The sequence below is a fragment of the Pongo pygmaeus genome, chromosome 8 (assembly GCF_028885625.2).
Source record: "Pongo pygmaeus isolate AG05252 chromosome 8, NHGRI_mPonPyg2-v2.0_pri, whole genome shotgun sequence".
Lineage (NCBI taxonomy): Eukaryota > Metazoa > Chordata > Mammalia > Primates > Hominidae > Pongo > Pongo pygmaeus.
This window is the reverse complement of record NC_072381.2, coordinates 107,032,718-107,055,380: the sequence shown is the minus strand read 5'-3', so window position 1 is coordinate 107,055,380 and position 22,663 is coordinate 107,032,718. Positions and strand designations below refer to the sequence as shown.

Genomic DNA, 22,663 nt, shown 5'->3' with positions numbered 1-22,663 from the left:
CTTAGAACGCACCCTCTAACTGTTTTCCCATCTCTCTATTGCTCAGTGTTTGCATTTAGGGCTGGGAGTTGGAAAGATGGGGCACAGGGAAAGGTGGGACACAGAGCAGGGAGGGAGGCAGGGCCTGGCTGTGCTGCTGGACTAGGGCTGCCGCTAATTTTGGCCTAATGGCTTCCTGGGACCACACCAAACCCTCCAGCCCTACCCCCAGGGGAATGGAGGGTCACTGGGGAAGGGGAAGTTGTCGGTGAAGACAGTAGCCTGGTAGGGCATCACCTGCTCCTCACAGGGCACCTGTCCCAGGGCATCTCTGTCCACCCAGGCTGCTCCCACAGAAGCAGCGTGGGGGCTCAGGGTTTCCAGAAACCTCAGGGGGGAAGCCACAAGGTGAGGGGCTAGGAAAGGCTTAAACAAGTGCCTACCTTCTCCCATGCCCTAGGCCCAGCTGACCAGCCCCTGCCTAGAATACAGTAGGTGTGTAAATACCTGTGAAATGAAAAACGAGTGGGGCTTTGAGGGGAAAAGGGCTGGGTGGCCTGGATGGAAGTCCCTTCCCCCGGTAAAAGCTACTGAGAGTTTTTTTTCCCTCTGCTGCCTGCTGGGGTACGGGGACAGTGGGTCCTGCCAGGGACCTCCGGGCTCTCTCTTCTACACAGGTGGCTCGGGGTGCTTCTCAAGCTTCAGGCTAGTGTGTGTGTGTGTGTGTGTGTGTGTGTGTGTGTGTGTGTGTGGTGAGGTGCACAGGGGAAGGGGTGATGGTGATAATGGGATGGGGGGAGGGGGAGGCATTTCTGGCTCTCAGGGCCTCCTCGGGAGAGTGAACGAGACTGGAGAGACCGACAGGACGGGGCACGCGGCCGAAACAGGGGAGCGGGGTCCGGGTGGCACCGGCACGCACTGCACGAGGGCCGGGTGCGCAGCCATTCGCTGCACGGTTAGCGGCCGCTCCCAGGGGCCCGGCGGGACACACAGTAGGTGGCTCGGAGACCACTGCGTAGCTGGCGGCGGAAGCGGCTGGGCCCGGAGGCGGAGACCCAGCCCCGCCGGACTTGGGCGCTCCGGGCGGTCGGGGAAGCCCAGGCCCGGGGTCTCCCGGCCCGCAGAACTCGCAGCCCTAGGCGCCCCCATCCCCGCGCGTCCGGGCCCGGAGAGCGCGCGAGGGGACAGGCCAGGGATAGGGGGAGGCGCCCAGACCGGCCCTCCCCGCCCCTCCCGCGGGTCCCCAGACCCCTCCCCTAGCCCAGACCCTCAATCCCGAACCCATCGGCCGCCCCGCCCCGGCCGCCCCGCCCCCGCCCCGGGCTGCATCCAGGCCCCAGTTCCCAGCCGGGGGCTGCGGGCTCCCGCCGCCCGCCCCGCGCTCCCCCCTCGCGCCCGGTGCGGCGCCCCCCGCCCCCACCCCTCCCCGCCCTCCCACCTCCCCACTCACCCCGCCAGCCCGTGACCCTCCCGCCCGCTCCGGCTCCGGAGCAGCCAGCGGCCACCGGCTCCGGCAGCGGCGCACAGCGATTCGGTGCGGCGCGGCGAGCACGACGTTCCACGGGACCCGCGGAGCCGCGTCGTGATCGCCGCCGGCCTCCCGCACCCGCACCCTCTCCTCTCGCGCCCCGCTCCGCGCGGCCGCCCGCGGGACGGCGTGACCCGCCGGGCTCTCGGTGCCCCGGGGCCGCGCGCCATGGGCAGCCCCCGCTCCGCGCTGAGCTGCCTGTGAGTACCGCGCCGCCCTGCCCCGCCGCCCGCCCGCCGCGCCCCTCGCCTCACCCGCGCCTCTCTCTCTCGCCCGCTTTTGTCTCCCACAGGCTGTTGCACTTGCTGGTCTTCTGCCTCCAAGCCCAGGTGAGGAGGGGTGCGCGGAGGCGGGGGCCGGGCGCGCCGGTGGGAGACCCGGGTGGGCAGCGCCTGTCGGGGGCACCGGGACCGACTCTGCGGCCGGCGCAGGAGGGCTGAGGGCACCTTAGAAACCCAGCCCCGAGCCACCCCGAGGAGGGAGCTGAGGCACAGAGAGGTAGCACCCCGCCTGAGGTCACACAGCGAGTGAGTGGCCAGGATAGAAACGAAGGTCTCGGAGCCCAGCACTATCCCCCATGCATCCTCGCCGGCTGGAGGCATAGGGAACACCCAGCCGCCGAGGAAGGGGGCAGCCGCGGCCAGGGGATGGATGTTCGATGCCAGGGGAAGCCAGGTGACTGCAGCAGAGACCCTCTCAGCGCCCCTCAGGGGAGGCTTGTGGCCGGTTTGGCCCAACGATCGGGTGCCCAGGTTCCCTGCACTCTCAACATTTGCTCCGTAAATTTGTCTTTATAAATGTCAGGGGTCGGGGAGGGCTGCCTCCCTACTTAAAAGCGCCCTGCTCCTCTAGGAAGGCCCGGGCAGGGGCCCTGCGCTGGGCAGGGAGCTCGCTTCCCTGTTCCGGGCTGGCCGGGAGCCCCAGGGTGTCTCCCAACAGGTGGGTCCAGCTTCTCCCTGGGGCTCGTTCATCCTGGGCTGGGTCTGCCCGACTTGCCTGGGTGGGGGATGGTGGCCTGGGCTGGCATGTTGGGGGAACCCCCAGCACCTGCTGGCGGCTTGGGACAGTGAGGGGGACGCAGGGTGATGGGGCCACTCGGGCCCCTGGGCGGAGTAGCATTATAATGGTGTATTGTGTATTTTTCAATTTCCTAAAGGTAACTGTTCAGTCCTCACCTAATTTTACACAGCATGTGAGGGAGCAGAGCCTGGTGACGGATCAGCTCAGCCGCCGCCTCATCCGGACCTACCAACTCTACAGCCGCACCAGCGGGAAGCACGTGCAGGTCCTGGCCAACAAGCGCATCAACGCCATGGCAGAGGACGGCGACCCCTTCGGTAAGGCGCGCTGAAGGTAGCTTGTGGGATGCGTGGCGCCTGGACGGCCAGTCCCAACTGCACTGGCCAGGGGCCTGCAGGGTCCCCAGCTCAGAAGGGAAGGAGTTAAGGCAGAAAGGTGTCTTGAGGGTCAGCTGGGGAAGAGAGGGCTAGGGAAGGGGTCTCGGGGAGTACTTGGCCACAGGTGCCCCCTTCCCTGCCCAGCAAATGAATGAATCTAGGAATCTCCCTTTACACCTCCCCCCTTCATACACTCCTCCCCAGCTGCAGGTGGAGGCAGGGGGTTCAGGAGGAGGCGGCCTAGGTTTAAGGGAAGCGCTTGAAAGAGGATATGTCGCCAGGGCCCACAAAAGGAGAGTGGGAAAGAGAAGGGAGAGAAATCCCCTCAACTCTCCCAGTTAGAAAAGGAGGTTGCTGGGAACCCTTAAATACTGTAATCGGATGGGGCAATTACACGTGGAAACTGGGCTTGGAAGGGGGCTCTCCCTGCTCCACTCCCCGGGGAACCTAGGCGGCTGGGGCAGGGCTCCCGGTTCCCTGTGGGGTGGCAAGTGCGGAGAGCTACTGCCGGCAGAGAGGCTGAGGACTGATTGATTTCTAAAACATTCAATATTCCTGCCTTGAAACGGGGCCAATTTCCAGAGTCCTGGATGTACCAAGAGAAAAGCAAGCCCTCTGGGCGGCTGGTGTTGTTTTTAGAGAGTGATTATTGTGAGTTTAAAAACCTTTAAATAATGACCACGTTAAACAAGCATGAAAGGAGAGGGGAAGACTCTATTAAAATGTAATAAAAAGGTGAGGCATTTTAAGAGCTAAGAAGAAAAATGAAGAATGATATAAAACAGAAAAAGAACGAGCTTTTTTTCAGATGTGGAGTTTGAAAGGAGTTGCAAGTCTGTAAATGTTAAAAAAGAGGTTCAAGATTGTTCTCTCTGAATCTCTGGAGAGACCCCCGCGTCTGGCAGAGCGATTAAAACTCTTCTTACTTTCACCTTTTTTAACATTTCCTGAATACTTTCTCCTCTTCTTGAGCCAGTTTGGGGGATCGAGTATGTCTCGCTGCATTTTTTCTGCATCGACGTAGCTGACTTCCCTTCAAAGCTGGAGGAGGAGACATAATTTTCCTGGGATAAATCTGTCACTGGGGTGGAAGAATAGGTTTGAAAATGTTAAGCTTTCCAAAAGCCCGGTCGGGAGAGCTGCCGTAAACTGCGGCCCCAGCTCCCCAGATCGGAGCAGATTCAACCGACATGGGAGAGAGGGGGCTCTCTGGGGTGGGGGTGGGGGCAGCCTGCCCGGTGGCCGAGCTCCCCTGCTGGGCTGGCAGAGCAGGCCTACCGTCCCTTTGTCCCTCCAAATTAGCTGCTTGCTGCCCTTCTCAGCTTCTAAGGAGAGGAGACGAATGCCTGGCTCTTCCAGGGTTTGCTCTATGACAGCAAATGGCCCAGCATCCTTGGATTTTGGGGAGGGAAGCAGAAGTCAAGCTGGTGTGGGGGAATTCGTCTTCAGACATCAGAGGAAGCCTGATGCCCACTTCTCTCCTTGGCCGTATAAGAGGTTTCCCACCTTCCCTAGTCCCTGCCCCACAGCAGGATAGGAGCTGGAGGCCCTAAGAACAGAGGCTCAGGGTATTCAGCCAGGACAGGAGTAGTCCGGGGAGAATAGCAGAGAGGTCTCAATGGCTTCTTTACCGGCCCCAGGAAGATGCAGAGGCACCTACTTCATCCCTGCCTCCCGCATCTGGCCAGAATCCCCAGAGTGGCATCCTCTCACTCCTCGAGTCAGCATCCTTCCTGGCCCTTAAAAAACAGCTGCCTCTTGCTGTGGAAGGCAGAGCAGGAGAGGGATGAGCAGACTGGCCAGGTCCAGGAGGAGGTGAGCGGGCAGCAAGGTGACAGCTGCATTTCCCTGCTGACATGGGGCCAAACTGGGGGCTTGGCCACTGGTCCCAGCACTGAGCCTGTTTGAAGCGGGGAACATTACAAGCTGAGCAGTGATGACTGACTTGCTGACCTCGGTGCCTCAAACCCCTGCCATGGGTTTCAGGGACAGAGGAGGTGCCATATATCAATGCAGGCTAAGTCCAAGAACTGCTTTCTCAAGGAGGGGAGAGGCTGGGCTCTGCGGCAGGGACGGCAGGAGAGCCAGCGCCTTCTGTCCCTTCCCAAACAGTGAAGTCAGACTCACTATTTTCTTGAGGACAGCCTATAAGAGATGATTGCATAAAGAGGTGACCGGGACAGGCTTCTGTGGCAAGTTGGCTATCTAAGGGGAGGGGAATGCGAAAGGAGGCATAGAATTCAGCCCTGCCTCCTGGCCTCCAGACTAAGAGGCCAACAGGCACGATTCTCCCTCCTCCTCACCCACAGAAGGTATTTGGTCACTGGGCTGAGAAGCCCAGCTGTGATGAGGCTGAAAGAGAAAAGACGATTGAGTTGTTGATTTCTAGACACTGGGCTGGGGACCCTGGTGACTGGGAAGCCACAGGGAAGAGGCAAGATCCTCCTGGCAGATGTCTGAGGTTCTGGGAAAGCAGCCTGCTTTGGGCTGTGTGTTTAGGGAGAGCTGTCCCCATCCCTAGCACCGTCTCAGCAGAGCAGAGCCTGGTGATGTTGAGGGGCTGGGGGTGGCCAAAGCTGTGAGTTAGAACCCAAAGTGGCAGAAACAGGAGACAATGCTTTCATCTTTGGCCTTGGGACTGGAGGTCACCACTTCACCCAAGTGTTTGTAATGACCTATGAGACACGCGCACATAACATTCGGAGTCGGAAGGATCCTCGGAGATCTTTTGATAAGCTATGGAACTCTGATTCAATAAAATTTTACTTAGAGCCTCAATCTAAGAGACATCACTGTCTGGTTTAAAAAGAGGGTGGAAGGAATGGCATTTCAGCTTTTTCAATTTGATGGTCCCAAGACCTCTCTTGAGAACCCAGTTTGAAAACTATAATCCCGTCCACTGCCCTCTGTAAACCCAGGGATGGGGCCTGAGGTCCAGAAAAGCCCTTTCTCGGGGTTACACAGCATGTTAGTAGCTGGGCTGGGGCTGGAGTCCACGTTTTGGGTTCCTGGTCTTTGGAGCAGTTGCTGCTGGGCTGTGACAAGTGTGTGGGCCAGCTGGGGTCAGGGAATCTGCCAATAGCCATCCTGCTACCTTCTCTGACAGCAAAGCTCATCGTGGAGACGGACACCTTTGGAAGCAGAGTTCGAGTCCGAGGAGCCGAGACGGGCCTCTACATCTGCATGAACAAGAAGGGGAAGCTGATCGCCAAGGTGAGGCCCCAGCAGGGAGGTGGGGTCCGCGGGACCTGGGGAGTGGCTTGGGCTGGCTGGATTCCTTCGAGACAGTCCTGTGCTCTGATCCCAACAAGGTAGGCAGAAGGCCACAGGGCCATCTTGGGGTTACCTCATGATTGGGTGCAGGAGTAAGGGAGAAGGAAGCTGTTTGAGAGATGAAAACTATAAAAGGCAAAGGAGGAAGAATGAAGGCTAGGGAAGGGGCTGGGGGGGGCAGGTTGGTAAATTCCATATATCTTTTTAACAAATCGCCAAATTGCTTTGCTATTATGTCCAATTACATGGTACCAGCATTTGGAATGTTCAGTAAGCCGCAGGCCCAGCCCCTCGGCCGAGCTCTGAAATGGCTCCATTAGTCACGGCTCCTCTCCAGTCTCCAGCTCCCCACTTCCTGGGCTTCTGGGGCTGGGGTCTCAGCACCTCCTCCCAGGCCTCCCCTCCTCCATAGGGTGGCTGCCCTGGGGCCAGGGAGCTGAAGTCCTGAGGGGGTGAGACGGGCAGGTGGGGAGACGGGTGGCCAGACTGGTGGGCAAGAGGCCAGAGCAGGCAGGCTCTGGGCCCCTCTCTCTGTCTTTCTGCCTTGGGGCCCAGCCCCTCCGTAGACAACCATGTGTCACTGCTGCCCGGGAGGACAGGAAGTTGCCGGGTGGGCTGCGAGTTGTGAGGGATTAGAGAGCGGGTGCCCAGGCAGGGGGTGGGGCTGCGGCTCCTGCCCACCTCGCCATCTGCTGGGGTGCCCACCTGCTGTCTGGGGCCGCTCGCCCTCTGCCTCTGCTGGGGGGGGCTCTGTAACGTGGCGTCTGGCTCCCCTACCTGCAGAGCAACGGCAAAGGCAAGGACTGCGTCTTCACGGAGATTGTGCTGGAGAACAACTACACAGCGCTGCAGAATGCCAAGTACGAGGGCTGGTACATGGCCTTCACCCGCAAGGGCCGGCCCCGCAAGGGCTCCAAGACGCGGCAGCACCAGCGTGAGGTCCACTTCATGAAGCGGCTGCCCCGGGGCCACCACACCACCGAGCAGAGCCTGCGCTTCGAGTTCCTCAACTACCCGCCCTTCACGCGCAGCCTGCGCGGCAGCCAGAGGACTTGGGCCCCCGAGCCCCGATAGGTGCTGCCTGGCCCTCCCCACAACGCCAGACCACAGAGAGGCTCATCCTGTAGGGCACCCAAAACTCAAGCAAGATGAGCTGTGCGCTGCTCTGCAGGCTGGGGAGGTGCTGGGGGAGCCCTGGGTTCCGGTTGTTGATATTGTTTGCTGTTGGGTTTTTGCTGTTTTTTGTTTTTGTTTTTGTTTTTGTTTTTGTTTTTAAACAAAAGAGAGGCTCTATTTTTGTATTCCACTTGGCTGTGGTGTCTGTCTTCTTAACTCTCAGAAAGCCCCATTAGTGGCCTAGACTGGGATTCCGGCTAGGGGTTTGCGGGGGTGGGGGGCTTTCTCTAGCCTGTGCTGCTGAGGCCCCAGTATCTGCAGGGCCAGTTGGCTGGGCAGCCAGGGACTCCACTGCACCCCCAGGTGGGGCAGGGAGGAAAGGACTGTGACATAGGACAGTCCTCTTAGAAGTGGGTATCAGACTGGTGGCTATTAAATGATTGAAAGATTTATTTAACTTGCATATTAAAAATGTGTGCTGGAGAGTGAGTCCTGCCCGGGTCAGCCCCTCCCCCTAACCTTGCCCCAGCTGGTGGGCAGCTGGGAGACACAGATGACCAGGCGCCAGCTCTGACCGCAGCCTCCCTCCAGCTTAAGGACCCCTGCCTGTCAACCATCCCCATCACTGTCACTTGAGGGGTTTTCCTGCAAGGACAGAAGCAGGGAAAGGGGCAAGAAGAGGCTCTTAGCTAGTCCTTGGAGCTCTCAGATGTGTACCTCCTAGCACTTTACAGAGGTCATTGCTAACACCTCCCCAGGCCACCTCAGGGCCAGAAATAATGGATGTGCTGGGACCAGAGCTGTAATCATGGATTTAATCCTCTTAAAAAGTGCTTCTCTGAGTGCCTAGGTCCATGTGGGAGACAGGTTGGAGATTCCAGAACTTGTTCTTTCTGAGACTCAGGCTCCAGAAAATGAAAGAAAAGAGCAGCTGCCAGGGTCCAAGGTGGGGGCATATTGGAGGGGGACCGCCAAGACTGGTGTTAACAGTTGTGATGTGGGACAAGTGTTAACCTTGGGTGATCTGGTGAGATAGCTGTGGGCGGAAAGCACTGAGCTCAGGTGCTGTGAGAGCCTGGGGAACTGTCTTCCAGGAAGAGGCTGCCCACCTCGGAAGATGGGCCTGGCGGGAGAGGAGCTGGGCACCGGATGGCACCAGAAGGGAAGCTCATAGGCCTAGCGCTGAACTAAAGGCAGTCATGGCCTTGGGGAGAAGCAGGAGGCCATGTGTGGAGGGAGGGAGGGCTGCTGTGGGAGTGGTGGAGCAGGTCATGGTCTGGGCAGAGAAGGGAATGGGCAAGGGTGCAGGTGTGTGTTTGCGTGTGGACTGGTGAGACTGGTGTCCCGCCACACTGAGGGAGAGCCCAGGCCCCACGGCAGTTTCCTGAGTGCAGAGCTGGCCCAGCCTTCATCACTGAGGTCTCCCATTAGGGCTGCTCCTGCTTCCTTCCTTGTGGATGCCCTGGGCTGGTCCCACAGCCCAGCTACTGAGCCAGTCTAGAAACCTCGCTCCTCTAGGTCTCTGTCTATTGGCATCTCCTGGGGTAGGGAGCAACCCAAGGCTTCCTCCCACAGTTTCAGGCCCAAGTCCCCGGCTTAGCCCACCCTGGCAGATGAGGAATTTCGAGGCTTAGTGGGAAGCCTGGCAGTAGAGGCTGGCCTGTCCACCCACCTCTCGTGGCCTGCCACAGGCGGTGAGGGGCTCTGGAGAGAGTGGGTTTCTGCTGGTGCGTAGACACTGGATGTAGCGAAGCGGCCCTAGATGTCTCTCTTCCGGTTCCCCCAGCTCTTAGCGCCTCCTCCTCTGCTCCCTTCCCCCTTTAATTAATTCTGGGTGAGCAGCCTGGCTTTATTGTGCAAGGAGCTGGGGTCTCACTGTGGGAAAAGTCACACCTTCTGAGCAGCTTCTGATGCCATGCAAATGAAGGGACTGTCCAGGAAACGCTTTCATCTGCACGGTCTCCTGTCCAGCCCCTAGCCCAGTAATTACCCACATTTCATTTGTTTGAGAGCAATTCCTGGGGGAAGGCACTGAGTAGGAGGGAGTCTGGGGCGGGGGGTGGAATGTCAGGCTCTCTGCCTGTGATCCTGGCCACAACGTGGGGCCAGGCTGGGCCAAGGCTGGTCACTGGCTAAAGCTAATCCTCATGCCCCCAGGTTGGGGAGGCCTGAGCCCTCCAGGGTGGTGGCAATGGGATTGTGCCATGTTTACATCTTGGAAGAAGAAGGGAGTTTTCCAGAGAGCCAGACCTGCCTTCTAGAAAGAGACACCTGGATAGGGAAAGGTGAGGTGGAGGGGGACAGAAGGGTGGGACCTGGTCCTTGAGGTTGCCTGCGGCTTTGGGAAGAGGTTGACTCCCAGTAGGACCCCAGGCCAGGGACCCATGGGAGCTGCGCCCAGAGCACTGGGGCTAGGCCGGGCTAGAGCACCCATCAACTTGTTTATCTTTGAGCCGCTGCCTCCACAGAGCCCTCACTAATGGGGTTTTACAGCCCACTCAAGCTGCAACTGGCCAAGAATCAATCATTACCGGCACTTAGTGGTTTGATAGTTAACAGCCTGAACTGAAGCCAAACTGGTTGTTAACTGTGATAACAACTGATTTCAAGGGGTTATTGCTGGCCCAATATGCTCGGCCCATTTATTTTGGGGAAAACAAGCAGGGAGCTGTTGCAAGGCCCAGAAAAGGGAAGGGGGACTGGGCTTCTCTCAGCCAAAAGGCTCCCTGCCACTCCGTCCCGGAGTTGGTGCTGGCTTCGAGGGCCTAGGGGCGGGCTGAGGGCTGCTTCAAGGCTTGACCACGCACACCCACTGAGGGCCTGCGTGTGAGCCCAGCCGATCCACACACTAGGCGCTCTCCAGCCTTCTCTCTCCCCAGTACTCACTTCAATTCTCCTGCCTCCTCCCCATGATGCCCCAGAAGGACGGTCTCCATGAGGAGGAACCCAGGCCCAGTGGCCAGGCCTCTACTTGTCCCCACTCAGCAGCTGGGGCTGCACCCCCTGGCTCATTCCTTCCTCACCCAGGGCTCCTAGAGTCCTGCCAAGTACAAACCAGAGATGCCTTTCCTTTCAAAGCCAGCAGAATCCACTTGGGTCTTCACTAGAAAGAATGAGCAAGAGTTCTCTCTTTCCACAGCACCAGGTCCTGCCTCTACCCCTCCCTTCCTCCCTCAGCCAAATGGAAGCAGATGAGGCCAGGGTCAAACATCATTCTAGAATGTTGCTGCTACAAAGAGCCTCAGGAGTTCCCCACCCTCCACAGATGACAACTGCAGCCCAGACGACCCATGGCTAGGGTCAAAGCTGGTGCTGTCCTAGAAATTGGGTCTCCCCTCCCAGATCCAGGCTGCCTCCTGCAGGCTGCAGGTCTTTCCCTAGTTCCATTCATTCATTCAGTAAATTTTGACTGAGTGCCTATGATGTGCCAGGCTCTGTCCTGGGTGAGGGGACAGAGCAGAAAATAAGACACAAAAATGCCTGTTCCTCTGGAGCCCATATTCTAGTGGGGGAGGACACATCAGTCAGTGACAACCACCGCATCGACCAACCCAGATTCAAAAAACACCTTCTTGGATTCTTCCCTGTTTCTAGCCTCTGACACCCAGTCATCTCAATATTCCAGAGAAGAGGATGAGTGTGAAGGGTGGTGGCGATTTTAAAAAAGGTGATAGGAAGACCTTGTGGATAACTTCGGGTCTGAGAACACTCCATCAGGGTAAGGCGTTCCCATACCTGGAGGAGGACGATCCAGGTGGAGGGAGCAGCCACTACAAAGGCACACTGCATTAGGGGGACAGGAAGGAGGCCACCACGGCTACGGCACAGCTAAGGGAGGATCCTGGGGGTGTGCGGTTGGGGGTAGGGGGTAGTAGAGAATGACAGAAACTGAGGCGAGCTCACAGAGACAGAAGGGGTGCAGAGACCTTCTGGCAAAGGGCAGATCATGTGGGGCCATTGAAAAAACTTCAGCTTGGACTCTGGATGAGACCGCAAACCACTGAGGATTTATTATCATTATTTTTTTTAAACAGAGTCCCCCTCTGTCACCCAGGCTGGAGTGCAATGGTGCGATCTCAGCTCACTGCAACCTCTGCCTCCTGGGTTCATTCGATTCTTTTGCCTCAGCCTCCCAAGTAGCTGGGACTACAGGCATGGGATTACATGCATAGATAATTTCACTGAGGGTTTTCAACAGTAGAGTGACATGATCTGAATTAAGTTTTCCCAAGGTTGGTTTGGCTGCTGTGTTGAGACTAGAAGGTAGCAGGGCAAGGGAGAGCAGTTATGAGGTTACTGCAATAATCAGGTGAGGGATAGTAGTGAATGGAAGATGGTGAGGAGAGAGTGGGGTTTTGGACATTTTTCGCAAGTAGAGATGACAGGATTTGCTGATGGATTTGGATGTGGCTTGTGCGGAAAGAGAGGAGTCTAGGAGTTTCCATGGTTTCCGACTTGAGCAATGAAAAAGATGGAGGTGTCATTCACTGAGATGGGGGAGATTCCAGGATGGGCAGATTTGGAGGGGAAGGGTAGGAGTTTGGTTTTGCATGTTACATCTGAGCTGACTACATACGTATTCAAGAGGAGATGAGTAGGCAGTTGTGTGTGAGTCTGGAATTCAGGGGAGAAGTCTAGTGTGAAGATAGCAGTCCGAGAGTGTTCAGCACATAGATGATTTTCAAAGCCAGGAGACAGGATGGATTCCTTAGGGAGTGAGCAGAGATGGAAGAGAGGAGCCGGCCAAGCCTCAGTGTGCTCCAAACATTTAGAGGTCAGGTGAAGAGGGAGAACTGGCAAAGAAGACTGAGACCGTGTGGCCCACGAGGTAGGCAGGGGGAAAAGCAGAGAGTGCTGTGGCCTGATGACCTAGGGGAAGGACAGAAGGATTCTGAGTCCAGAGCTTTACCTGGGGCTAGGGAAAAGTTTCATGTCATCCTGCCTCCCTACTCCCTACCCCCCACTCAACCCCAGGGCTGAGAGGAGGTGGCCCAAAAACAGGGCTGGTTTAACCTGGGAGCATCACCCTTGCCTCTCATCAGCAGTTCCTGCTGGCTTTCCCTCCAGAACATCTCTTCAGCCCAATCTATCCACCACCCACCCTATCTACCTATCTACTGCTACCGCCCTGCTCCAAGCCATCATCAGTTCTTGTCTGGTTTGTGGCAGTACCCACCCCCAACCTCAATTGCTCTTCCTGGTTCCTCTCTTATCCCCCTACAATCCATTCTGCACTCAGAAGCCAGAATTTTCCAGATACAAATCTGATTGTGTTACTCCCACCATACCTACACTTGAATTCAAACTCATTTCCAGGCCAGCACAAGCCTCTCCATGCTCTGCCTGTGGAACTCCACTCCTTCCCCACCCTCCCTCTTGCCTGCTACTCCCTGGACACACTTCCTCCAGCTTCTGCAACAAGCCCAGGGAGCCTCAGAGCCTTTGCACTTGCTGTTCTTGCCACTTGGAATGTCTTTCCTCCAAATCACTGGTTGGCCGACTGCGTGATGTGGGTCTCTCTGTTGTCACTGTCTGCTTTTTTTGGGGGGATGGGGGGATGGAATCTCGCTTTGTCGCCCAGGTTGGAGTGCAGTGGCATGATCTTGGCTCACTGCAACCTCCGCCTCCTGGGTTCAAGCGTTTCTCGTGCCTCAGCCTCCTGAGTAGCTAGGACTACAGGCAGGCGCCACCACACCCGGCTAATTTTTTTTTTGTACTTTTATTAGAGACAGAAGTTCACCATGTTGGTCAGGCTGGTCTCAAATTCCAGACTTCAAATTATCTGCCCACCTCAGCCTCCCAAAGTGCTGGGACTACAGGCAGGTGCCACCACGTTTGGCTAATTTTTTTTTTTTTTTTGTATTTCTAGTAGAGATGAGTTTTCACCATATTGGCCAGGCTGGTCTTAAACTCCTGACCTCAGGTGATCCACCTGCCTCGGCCTCCCAAAGTGCTGGGATTACAGGCGTGAGCCACTGTGCCCAGCCTCTGCTTTATTTTCTACATTACACTTAATCACTGTCTGATCTTATCCTGTTTTTTATTTACTTGCTTTTGGTCTACTCTACCCTTACCTCCCAGGAGAGCAGGAACTTTGTTCGAATCGCTCATTGATGAACGCCCAGTGCCTATAATGGTGCCCAGCACATGGTGAGTGTTCAGCAAGCATTTGTGCAAGCAATCCACATACAGCAGGTTCTGAGGCAGCTGCGGAGAAGGCAGGGTGGGAGTCCTCTGTATCCAGACCATGGGTCAGGCGTTAGGAAACGTCTGAAGGGCAGGGAGATCTGAGGATGGTCCTGGGATGGGTGACTTCTCTTCACCCATCTGACATGCACTGCTTACTAAAAAAGGTCCAAGGCTGTCTGGCACAGGCCCCCATCATTTTCTCAAGCTGCAACAAATGTCTCCAAAATCTGGACAGGCAGACATCTAGGCAGGGCCTATTGGGCTGGACATCTCAGAACCTCCCCAAATTCTGCTTTCTTCATCGCCATCGGGTTTCCGTAGCAACCAGAGGACTTCACAGGAGAGAGTGAAGGGGAATTAAGAGCCAGAGAGAGCAGAGGAGAGAGGAGGAGTAAGTGGTAGCAAGACAGATGGGGAGCTGGCAGGAACTCCAGGGGGATCCCCAAGTCCCATGTTGCCGTGGAGGGTTGTGCCAATAGGTCCCTTTGGTTGCCCCCTTCCCCATCTGGATCTCTTGCTGACCCTCAAGAAGTAACTGTCCATCTGGGCAGGCCCCAGAGCTGACACCTCATTCAAAACCCACCCCCTCCCTACTGGCAGGCCCTGAGCGAGGCTCCAGCTCCGTCTGCGGTCTCGCTCCCTCCCTAGCCCATCTCTTGGCAATAGTGGAACTGGCTGCAGCCCCTGGGTGGGTTTGGGGAGCGTTTCCTGCCATTCCTTCCCGGGCCGTGTGTGGAGGAGTGAGTGGATATTGGGGGAGGACAGTCAGCATTCTGCCCTGCTGACCCAGGTCCCCACCATTGGCGTTTGGAGATATGGCCAGGTCCCCAGTCATGAAGACTCAGATGGGCTGTAGGTGAGGGCCTGGCTGGAGGTGCTCAGAACAAGGGCCCAGGCCTGGGCATGGCATTCAGGGAGCACAGAGAAGCCTGAATAGAGCTCTGGCCAGTGTGCTGCCCCATAGGTCTGGAAGATGCCTGGCTTGGGACCCCAGAGTGGCAGAATAGCAAAGCCTGCAGCAGCCACAGCACTGTGGTCCTGAGACCCAGGCCAACTTCCTAGAGGACTGGTCGGTGACTTCAGAGGGTGGAGGTGGCCTGGGCCAACACCCAATTCCAGCTGTCCCTCTGCCCCCATACATGCAGCCCCCCAAAAATCCAGATTCCAAAACCACCTTCTTGGACTCTTCCCTGTTTCTAGCCTCTGACATTCAATCATCTCAATACGACAAATATCACCAAGTCCTGCAGAATATTTCTTCACAAAGAACTGCCCCCTGTCCCATCATAAAGACACCTGGGCCACCCCGTGCTCTTCCAACCCATCTCCCTGCCCAGTCTCTCCCCGGGCTTTTTCTACACCCTCCCCCTCCCGCCCTCTGCAAGGAGCCCTTGGTAATGAAGAGCAAACTCATAAAACATTCATCCTGGGTAATACACCATGTAGGAGCTGCCTGATCTCAGTTCTGATAGAATAGGCCAGGTCAGCAGGACACTGAGGCTTAGACTTCTGAGGGTTTGGGCTGACTTCTCTACCTTGGGCTCAAGTTCCAGCCACTTCCCTTAAGGCAGGTCTTATCTTCCCTGGGGTGCTGGGGGTGGGGGCTCCTGAGCTGAGTGGCAGAGGAGTTTCCTGAGAAGGGATGAGACCAGCCCAGGGAGGGAGGGTGGCTGCTAGGGGTGTCCTTAAATAAGGTGTGATGGGTAGCTGGGGCTCTGGGAAAAAAAGCTTGGTTACAAGGTGAGCCGAGTGACCAAATGGCTAAAGCCACAGCTTTGTGCAGAGTGTGGGGGGCGGTCAGAGCCTAAGCAGGTGGTGTCTAAAGTTGCTATTTTGGCGTGGGGAACCCTGGTATGAGTGTGTACGAGTGTGTGAGGGATGAGAGAGTCTGGTATTGGTGGCAGGCCCTCTGCAGGAACCCGGCCCCAGGAAGCAGGCCCCCATCTGGGCACTTTCATCAGACCAGCAGGGTGGGTAGACAGAGGGAATGCAAAGAAAAGGGGATTTTCCTTTTTTTCGCTCCCCCCACCCCTGGCATTTGCTCTGACACTGCTGTGGCATCCTCCAGGCCTCAGCAGAGTCAGAGAAGGAAGTCAGAGGAATGGCCACAGGGACAGCCAGAAATCAGAAGTGGCTTGGTGTGAGGGTGAGGGGCAAGGGCTTTGGAGTCCAGCAGCCCTGAGCTTGAATCCTGGCTCTGTCACTGCCTGGTCATTCAACTGGGGCGAGTCAGCTCACCTCTCCCAGCCCCTACTTCCTCAGCTGTACAACAGGGAATCACTCCACCGTAGGGGTTGCCAGGACTGAGTTAACATGAGTGTGTCAGGTGTCCAGTGGGTACCTTAACAACGCTTCCTAACAGTGATGGTGGCTACTGCCGGGAGGGAATCTGGGAGAGGGGGTGGGGCCACCTGAGCCAAGTCCCTGGGAGCCCAGGTTTGCACAGTGGCATCATCAGAGAGGCACCGAAGAGCAGAGTCTGCAAGGAGGCTGCTTTCCTGGGGAAACAGCTCTGGCAGCCGAGGGCCTAAGGCAGCCAGGAGGCTGAGAAAGAGACTGGGCAAGGTCCCTCATGCACACAGAGACTGACTGACCTCTCCCCATCCCTTCCACTCATCCAAACAGGTGTGGCTGCCAAAGGCCCGGGCCCCTGAAGACCTGGGAGAACTGAGACGGACGGATGATGTGGTGGCTGCAAGGGGGATGGTTTCCTTGCTTATCCTGGGGGCCAGTGTGCACGTTCTTGCCTCTCTGCCCCTCAGATCTGGCTTTGCCTCCCCCCCCCACTCCAAATAAGCCCATGCAAATTGGGGAAAAGTCAAGCCTGAGTTGCTGGAGTTGGGAAAAACAGAATAAGAGAGAAGCACTGAGAACGCAGAGAGCTGACATTCAAGGCTCTGACCTTTCCTCTAGCCAAATGCGAAGGCTTTCCTTTCCCTAGTGCCTTGCATTGATTCACGAAGGGTTTACTGAGCACTTCCTATATGCCAGGCAGTAGAGTGTTGGGAAGCAATGGTGCACAGGTTGGATAGATCCCTGACTCCTAAGGCCTCCCATGTAGCAGGTGGCCATAGTTAGACAGGCCTTCCTGATGAGGAGTGGGAAAGGCTGAGACAGGAAGACCAGGGTTTGTGTGAAGACGCTGGGGTTTAGGGAACGGGGGCAGGAATGCTGAGTGTGGTGGCCATGGCTGGTTTTTAGGCAGCTGAAAACTAGTGGAAGACAGGACCCTGGGCTGGTTCTGCTGGAGTTCAGCTCCACTTGGCTCAGTCCCAGTTGAATTCCATGCACACTGGGTATTGAATTACTGGAGAGAGCGGGGTGGACGTGGCAAGGTCCCTGCCTTCAGGCTGGCCCATGTATTGGGCTTCCCAGAGCAGTGAACCTGAGTCTACTATACAACATGGCGCAGGTAACACGTGAGTTAGCACCAGGCACTGTGCCTGCGTGGCTCACAAGAGCCTTCACAGAGAAGACAGACGAGAATGGAATTGCTGTAGGATCCTCTGGGAAACTTGTCTTTTCTGAACCTTAATTTCCTCATCTGGAAAGTAAAGGTTTGAATTAGATTATTTGCTTAAAACTTTTTTTTTAGCAACAGAAAATTTTTTCCTGAGCAAAACCTGTATGGAAGCCTATTTTATAAAATAGACTTAAACAATATTTGCTTTGGATGGCTCAGGGATCGGGGTCCCTTCAGCTTCTTGTGCCTGGCATCTCAACTGTAGCAGGTGGTAAAGGAGATGAGGGGTCTGAACCCTTCAGAATTCTCTTGGGCATCCAGGAGAGGATGATGGCCAGGACCTACCAGAGAAGAGACGGGTGGGCTCCAGGCCTGCTGCTCAGGGTCAGCCCCTGGGTCTCGATGGGAGGGTGCTTCCAGGACAAGGAGGCCAGCTCTGCTCCCTCCTCTGAGCACCTGGACTGGTGGGGTTGTTCCCACTGCCTCCCAGAGAGGCTCCTGGCTCTTCCTGCACTGACCACTCACACCCAGGGATTATCCCAACCAGAAACTTCCATTTGGAACAAAGCTCCCAGGAATGAAACCCGAGCTGCCACTAAGAGGCTCCCAGGCTAACTGGGAAGTGGCTGGGAAAAGGAGGGAAAACTTGCAAAGCACTGGGAGCCTCAGGGAGGCTGTGAAACCTGAAGACAAACGACCAGCCAGCGGACTGGTGCTGCGGAGCTGCCACCGCCTTCTGCAGAAAGGTCAGGGCTGAGCAGAGTGGGAAAACGGGGGTGGGGAGCAGTGAACCCCAGGCTTTCTTTGAGGGGAGAGTAATTGGTGCACCTGTGGCTAGGGCCTATATCCCCTGTGAGGCCCTCAGGGCTGGCCTGCAGTCACTCAAGCTCTCAAGCTGTCCCCTCCCTTCCCCTCTTCCCCCGACCCCTCTCCCAGCTGCTTCCACTTACTCCAATGGGCTGCTGGAGCAGTCAGTGATGGGGCCGCCAGCAGCAATGGGGGCCTGCACCCGCTCAGCCAAGGGAGGGCAGAGGAGAGGAATAGCCATGGTGACCATGTGCTGAGCACCCACCAGCTGCCAGGCATGCTGAGTGTGTTATTCTGATCCTCACAATAGCCCTGCAAGGTCAGAACTACTAGCCCCATTTGACTGAAGCACTTTGCCTGAAGTGCTAGAGCTAGGCAGTGGCTGACTTCGGACCTGAACCCAGGGCTTTTGCACTCTGAAGTACTCATGCACCTTCTGCCAGGCCGCATTCTGCACACTTGAAATCCTGCAGGAGAACCCAAGAACCGTGGTTAATTTCAAAATAAATTCTTTCTTCCCCTTCAAGCCATTGTGTGAGACAAAGGCTAGGAGTGGTCATTTGTCTAGCTGGGATCCTTGTGACCTTGGGAAAGATTTTTCACCTCTCTAGGACTCAGTCTCCTCATGTGTAAAATGGGATTCACAATAGTGCCTACTTATAGGTGGAAGGCCAACAAGAAAGCACACCCAGTAGTCAAAACAGTGCTGGGCACAGCATCCACTCAGTACATGCTATGAGGGTTGTTGTTTGAAGAATTCCTTTTCCCCTTTTCCCCTTTTCCTAGGCAGCCCAGAGCCCTCAGAGGAAGCCCTCAGCAGGCTGAGTAGATTATCTTAAGCTCAACCCCTTCCCTGCCTGCCTCCAAGGATACAGATGCAGGTTAGAAGGTGGCTCAGAGGGGGTATGGCCTTTGAGGTTTCCAGGGATCCAACAGGGAAACTTCCTTTGCAGAGCAGCTCCAGGCCCTCCAGTGCTGACCCACCAAATTTTGCTGCATCAATGTGCTTGGCTGAGCTGTTATGTGGCCCTGGCATGGCTCTGAAGGCTGACTGAGAATCCCAATCCATCTAGGAGGATCCTTGGAATTAAGCCAACAGGGGATGAGGGCAAAGAGAGGTGGTTGGGATGGGTCCCAGGGGCAGGGGCCTCCCTGTGCTACTGCTGAGTGGGCAGCAGCTTTGGACTCTGAGAAGGGGTCATTTTGCTGGTGCTAAGGCCAGGAGCTTATTCTGATGTTGCAGGCTCTCCGACTGGCCTTTTACCTGCAGACCCCAAGCTCAGGCTTCCCAGAATGACCATCCTCTGGGGCTGGCACCAAGAACTGGCTCTGTGCCGCAGTTAGAGACCCTGCTGGTCCCTGCTCACTTCCTCAACATCTCAGCAGCTCAAGGCCAGGCTTCTGGCTGCCATTCTTGACTGGGGCCTGGGTTAAGAAGCTTAGGACACTATCTTCAAGACAAACGTGAAGTAAACTTGGGTGATGATTACACTTGACCTGTGTAAAGTCAGCGAAAGTAGCAACTGAAAGGGGATAGTGGGCTTGGCTCCAGGCAGCTCCCAGCTTGGGGACTCTGCTCCAACTAGAATGTGGGGCTTGTGAATGATTCTTTCCACTCACGTGCACCAAGCCCTAGGCTCCATTCCATTTCTCTCTACAGAGAAACCAATGATTCGTTCTTGTTCCCAAGGAGCTTGCAGTCTAGTAAGAGAAACTACATACATAAGTTATGGTTGAATGTCGAAGAGGCAATTACAAATGGGCATATTTTTCAGTTTTATTCCAGCTATTCAGTGCAGTAAGTCAGATAGTATCATTACCCTAAAGATAAGAAAACCAAGGCATAAATGCAGTATCAATATTGACACTAAGTCCACACTATATAAATGTTTTAAGCTAAGTGCTTAGGTACCAAGACTGCTACTGTATGTGTGTGTGGTGAGAGGTCTATATTATGTTCACATAAATATTTTGTCGTGAGTGCCTTGGGTTTCAGGCACTGTTTACGTACTTTATTTATTTAATTTAATTTTTTTGAGACAGAGTCTCACTCTGTCGCCCAGGATGGAGTGCAGTGGTGCAATCTCGGCTCACTGCAACCTCTGCCTCCGGGGTTCAAGTGATTCTCCTGCCTCAGCCTCCCGAGTAGCTGGGATTACAGGCACTCACCACCACGCCCAGCTAATTTTTGTATTTTTAGTAGAGACGGGGTTTCACCAGGTTGGCCAGGCTGGTCTCGAACTCCTGACCTCAGGTGATCCACCCGCCTCGGCCTCCCAAAGTGCTGGGATTACAGGAACGAGCCACCACGCCCGGCCCATACTTTCTTTATTTTTGTTTTTATTTTTTTTGAGACAGAGTCTTGCTCAGTCAGGCTGGAGTGCAGTGGTGCAATCACGGCTCTCTGCAGTCTCCACCTCCCAGGCTCAATTGATCCTCCCACCTCAGCCTCCTGAGTAGCTGAGACTACAGGTGCATGACACCATGCCCAGCTAATTTTTGTATTTTTTGTAGAGATAGTTTCACCACATTGCTCAGGCTGGTCTTGAACTCCTGGACTCAAGTGATCTGCCTACCTCAGCCCCCCAAAATGCTAGTGTTACAGGTGTGAGCCACTGCACCCAGCCACTTTATTTCTTTTTTTTTTTTTTTTGAGGCAGAGTCTCATTCTTTTGCCCAGGCTGGAGTGCAGTGGCATGATTACGGCTCACTGCAGCCTTGATCTCTTGGGCTGAAGTAATCCTTCCACCTCAGCCTCTTGAGTAGCTGGGACCGTAGGTGTGCACCACCACCTTCGGCTCATTTTTTATTTTTATTTTGTAGAGATAGGGCCTTGCTTTGTTGCCGATGCTGGTCTCAAACTCCTGGCCTCAAGTGATCCTCCTGGCTCCTAAAGTGCTAGGGTTGCAGGCATGAGCCACTGGGCCCAGCCATACTTTATTTCAATTATTCCTTCTATTGACCTTCTAATGACCCAATGTGTTAGGTATCAATATTCCAGACTTACAGAAGGGGAAATGAGAGTTCAGATAATTAGATAACTTCTCCAAGCCGTACAGTGGGTAAGTGACCAAGCCAGGATTTAAAGCTAGATCTGTTGATGCCAGTCTCTTTCCACTCTGCAAAGCACAACAATAACTAATAATGCAAAGCAGAATGTAATGACAAAAGTGACCCCAGACAGGTGCCAAACGGTGCTAGGGAATTTCTGTCAGGGGAGAGTTCCCACCTGATGAAGGGAAGTGGCATTGAGGAACAGAGATTTACTTGCCCAAGCTCATACAGCCAATTAATCAAGAGTTAGAAGGCTGGGCTCAGTGGCTCACACCTGTAATCCCAGCACTTTGGGAGGCTGAGGCAGGCAGATCACTTGAGGCCAGCGGTTCCTGGCCAGCCTGGCCAACATGGTGAAACCCTGTCTCTACTAAAAGAAAATACAAATATTACCCGGGAGTGGTGGCATGTGCCTGTAATCCCACCCATTTGGGTGGCTGAGGCACGAGAATTGCTTGAACCCGGGAGGCGGAGGCTGCAGTGAGCTGAGATTACACCACTGCACTCCACTTGGGTGACAGAATGAGACTCTGTCTCAAAAACAAACAAACAAACAAAACCCATAATGACATAAGTAGGCTGAAAGTAAAAGGATAAAAAGTAATACAACATGCAAACACTAAGATCTGGGTGTGGGCTCACACCTGTAATCCCAGCACTTTGGGAGGCTGAGGCAGGCGGATCATGAGGTCAGGAGATGGAGACTATCCTGGCTAACACAGTGAAACCCCGTCTCTACTAAAAATACAACAACAACAACAAAAATTAGCTGGGTGTGGTGGCGGGCGCCTGTGGTCCCAGCTACTCAGGAGGCTGAGGCAGAAGAATGGCGTGAACCTGGGAGGTGGAGTTTGCAGTGAGACGAGATCGTGCCACTGCACTCCAGTCTGGGTGACAGAGCGAGATTCTGTCTTAAAAAAATATATATATAGTATATATATACAATATATTATATATATACTATATATATACACAAATATATATACAAATATATATATATACACAAATATATATATTGTTACATATATATGTATATATACAACAATGTATATATATAATATATATACAATATATATAATATATACAATATTATATACAATAATATATACAATATTATATACAATATACAATATTATATACAATATATACAATATTATATATATACAATATATACAATATTATATATATACAATATATACAATATTATATATATACAATATATACAATATTATATATACAATATATACAATATTATATATACAATATATACAATATTATATATATACAATATATACAATATTATATATATACAATATATATAATATATATTATATATATACAATATATATAATATATATTATATATACAATATATATAATATATAGTATATATATACTATATATAATATATATTATATATATAATATATATTATATAGTATATATACTATATATTATATATACAATATATAATATATAGTATATATACTATATAATATATATTATATATATACAATATATAATATATATAATATATATACAATATATATTATACAATATATTATACAATATATTGTATAATATATATACAATATATTATACAATATATTATACAATATATTATACAATATATTATACAATATATATACTACATATACAATATATATATTGTATATACAATATATATACAATATATAATATATATTATATATACAATATATATACAATATATAATATATAATATATACAATATATATAATATATATTATATATATACAATATATAATATATACTATATATAATATATATAATATATATACTATATATAATATATAATATATACTATATATAATATATAT

General features: G+C 53.4%; 1 protein-coding gene across 4 annotated transcripts; it reads left to right on the top strand.

Moving 5' to 3' along the window:
* The first annotated feature begins 1,471 nt into the window (after nt 1-1,471).
* Nucleotides 1,472-7,483, top strand: FGF8 (fibroblast growth factor 8). 4 transcript variants are annotated; one of them, XM_063670598.1, is made up of 6 exons: nt 1,472-1,707; nt 1,800-1,836; nt 2,360-2,446; nt 2,697-2,844; nt 6,011-6,117; nt 6,961-7,483. In XM_063670598.1, exons 1-6 carry the CDS (start codon nt 1,676-1,678, stop codon nt 7,249-7,251), a joined length of 702 nt encoding a protein of 233 aa, XP_063526668.1. In that variant the 5' UTR covers nt 1,472-1,675; the 3' UTR covers nt 7,252-7,483. The 4 variants fall into 4 exon arrangements, with proteins under 4 accessions (XP_063526668.1, XP_054291871.1, XP_063526670.1 ...); XM_054435896.2 differs by having other exon boundaries at nt 2,664-2,844; XM_063670600.1 differs by lacking the exon at nt 2,360-2,446.
* The last annotated feature ends 15,180 nt before the right edge of the window (nt 7,484-22,663 follow it).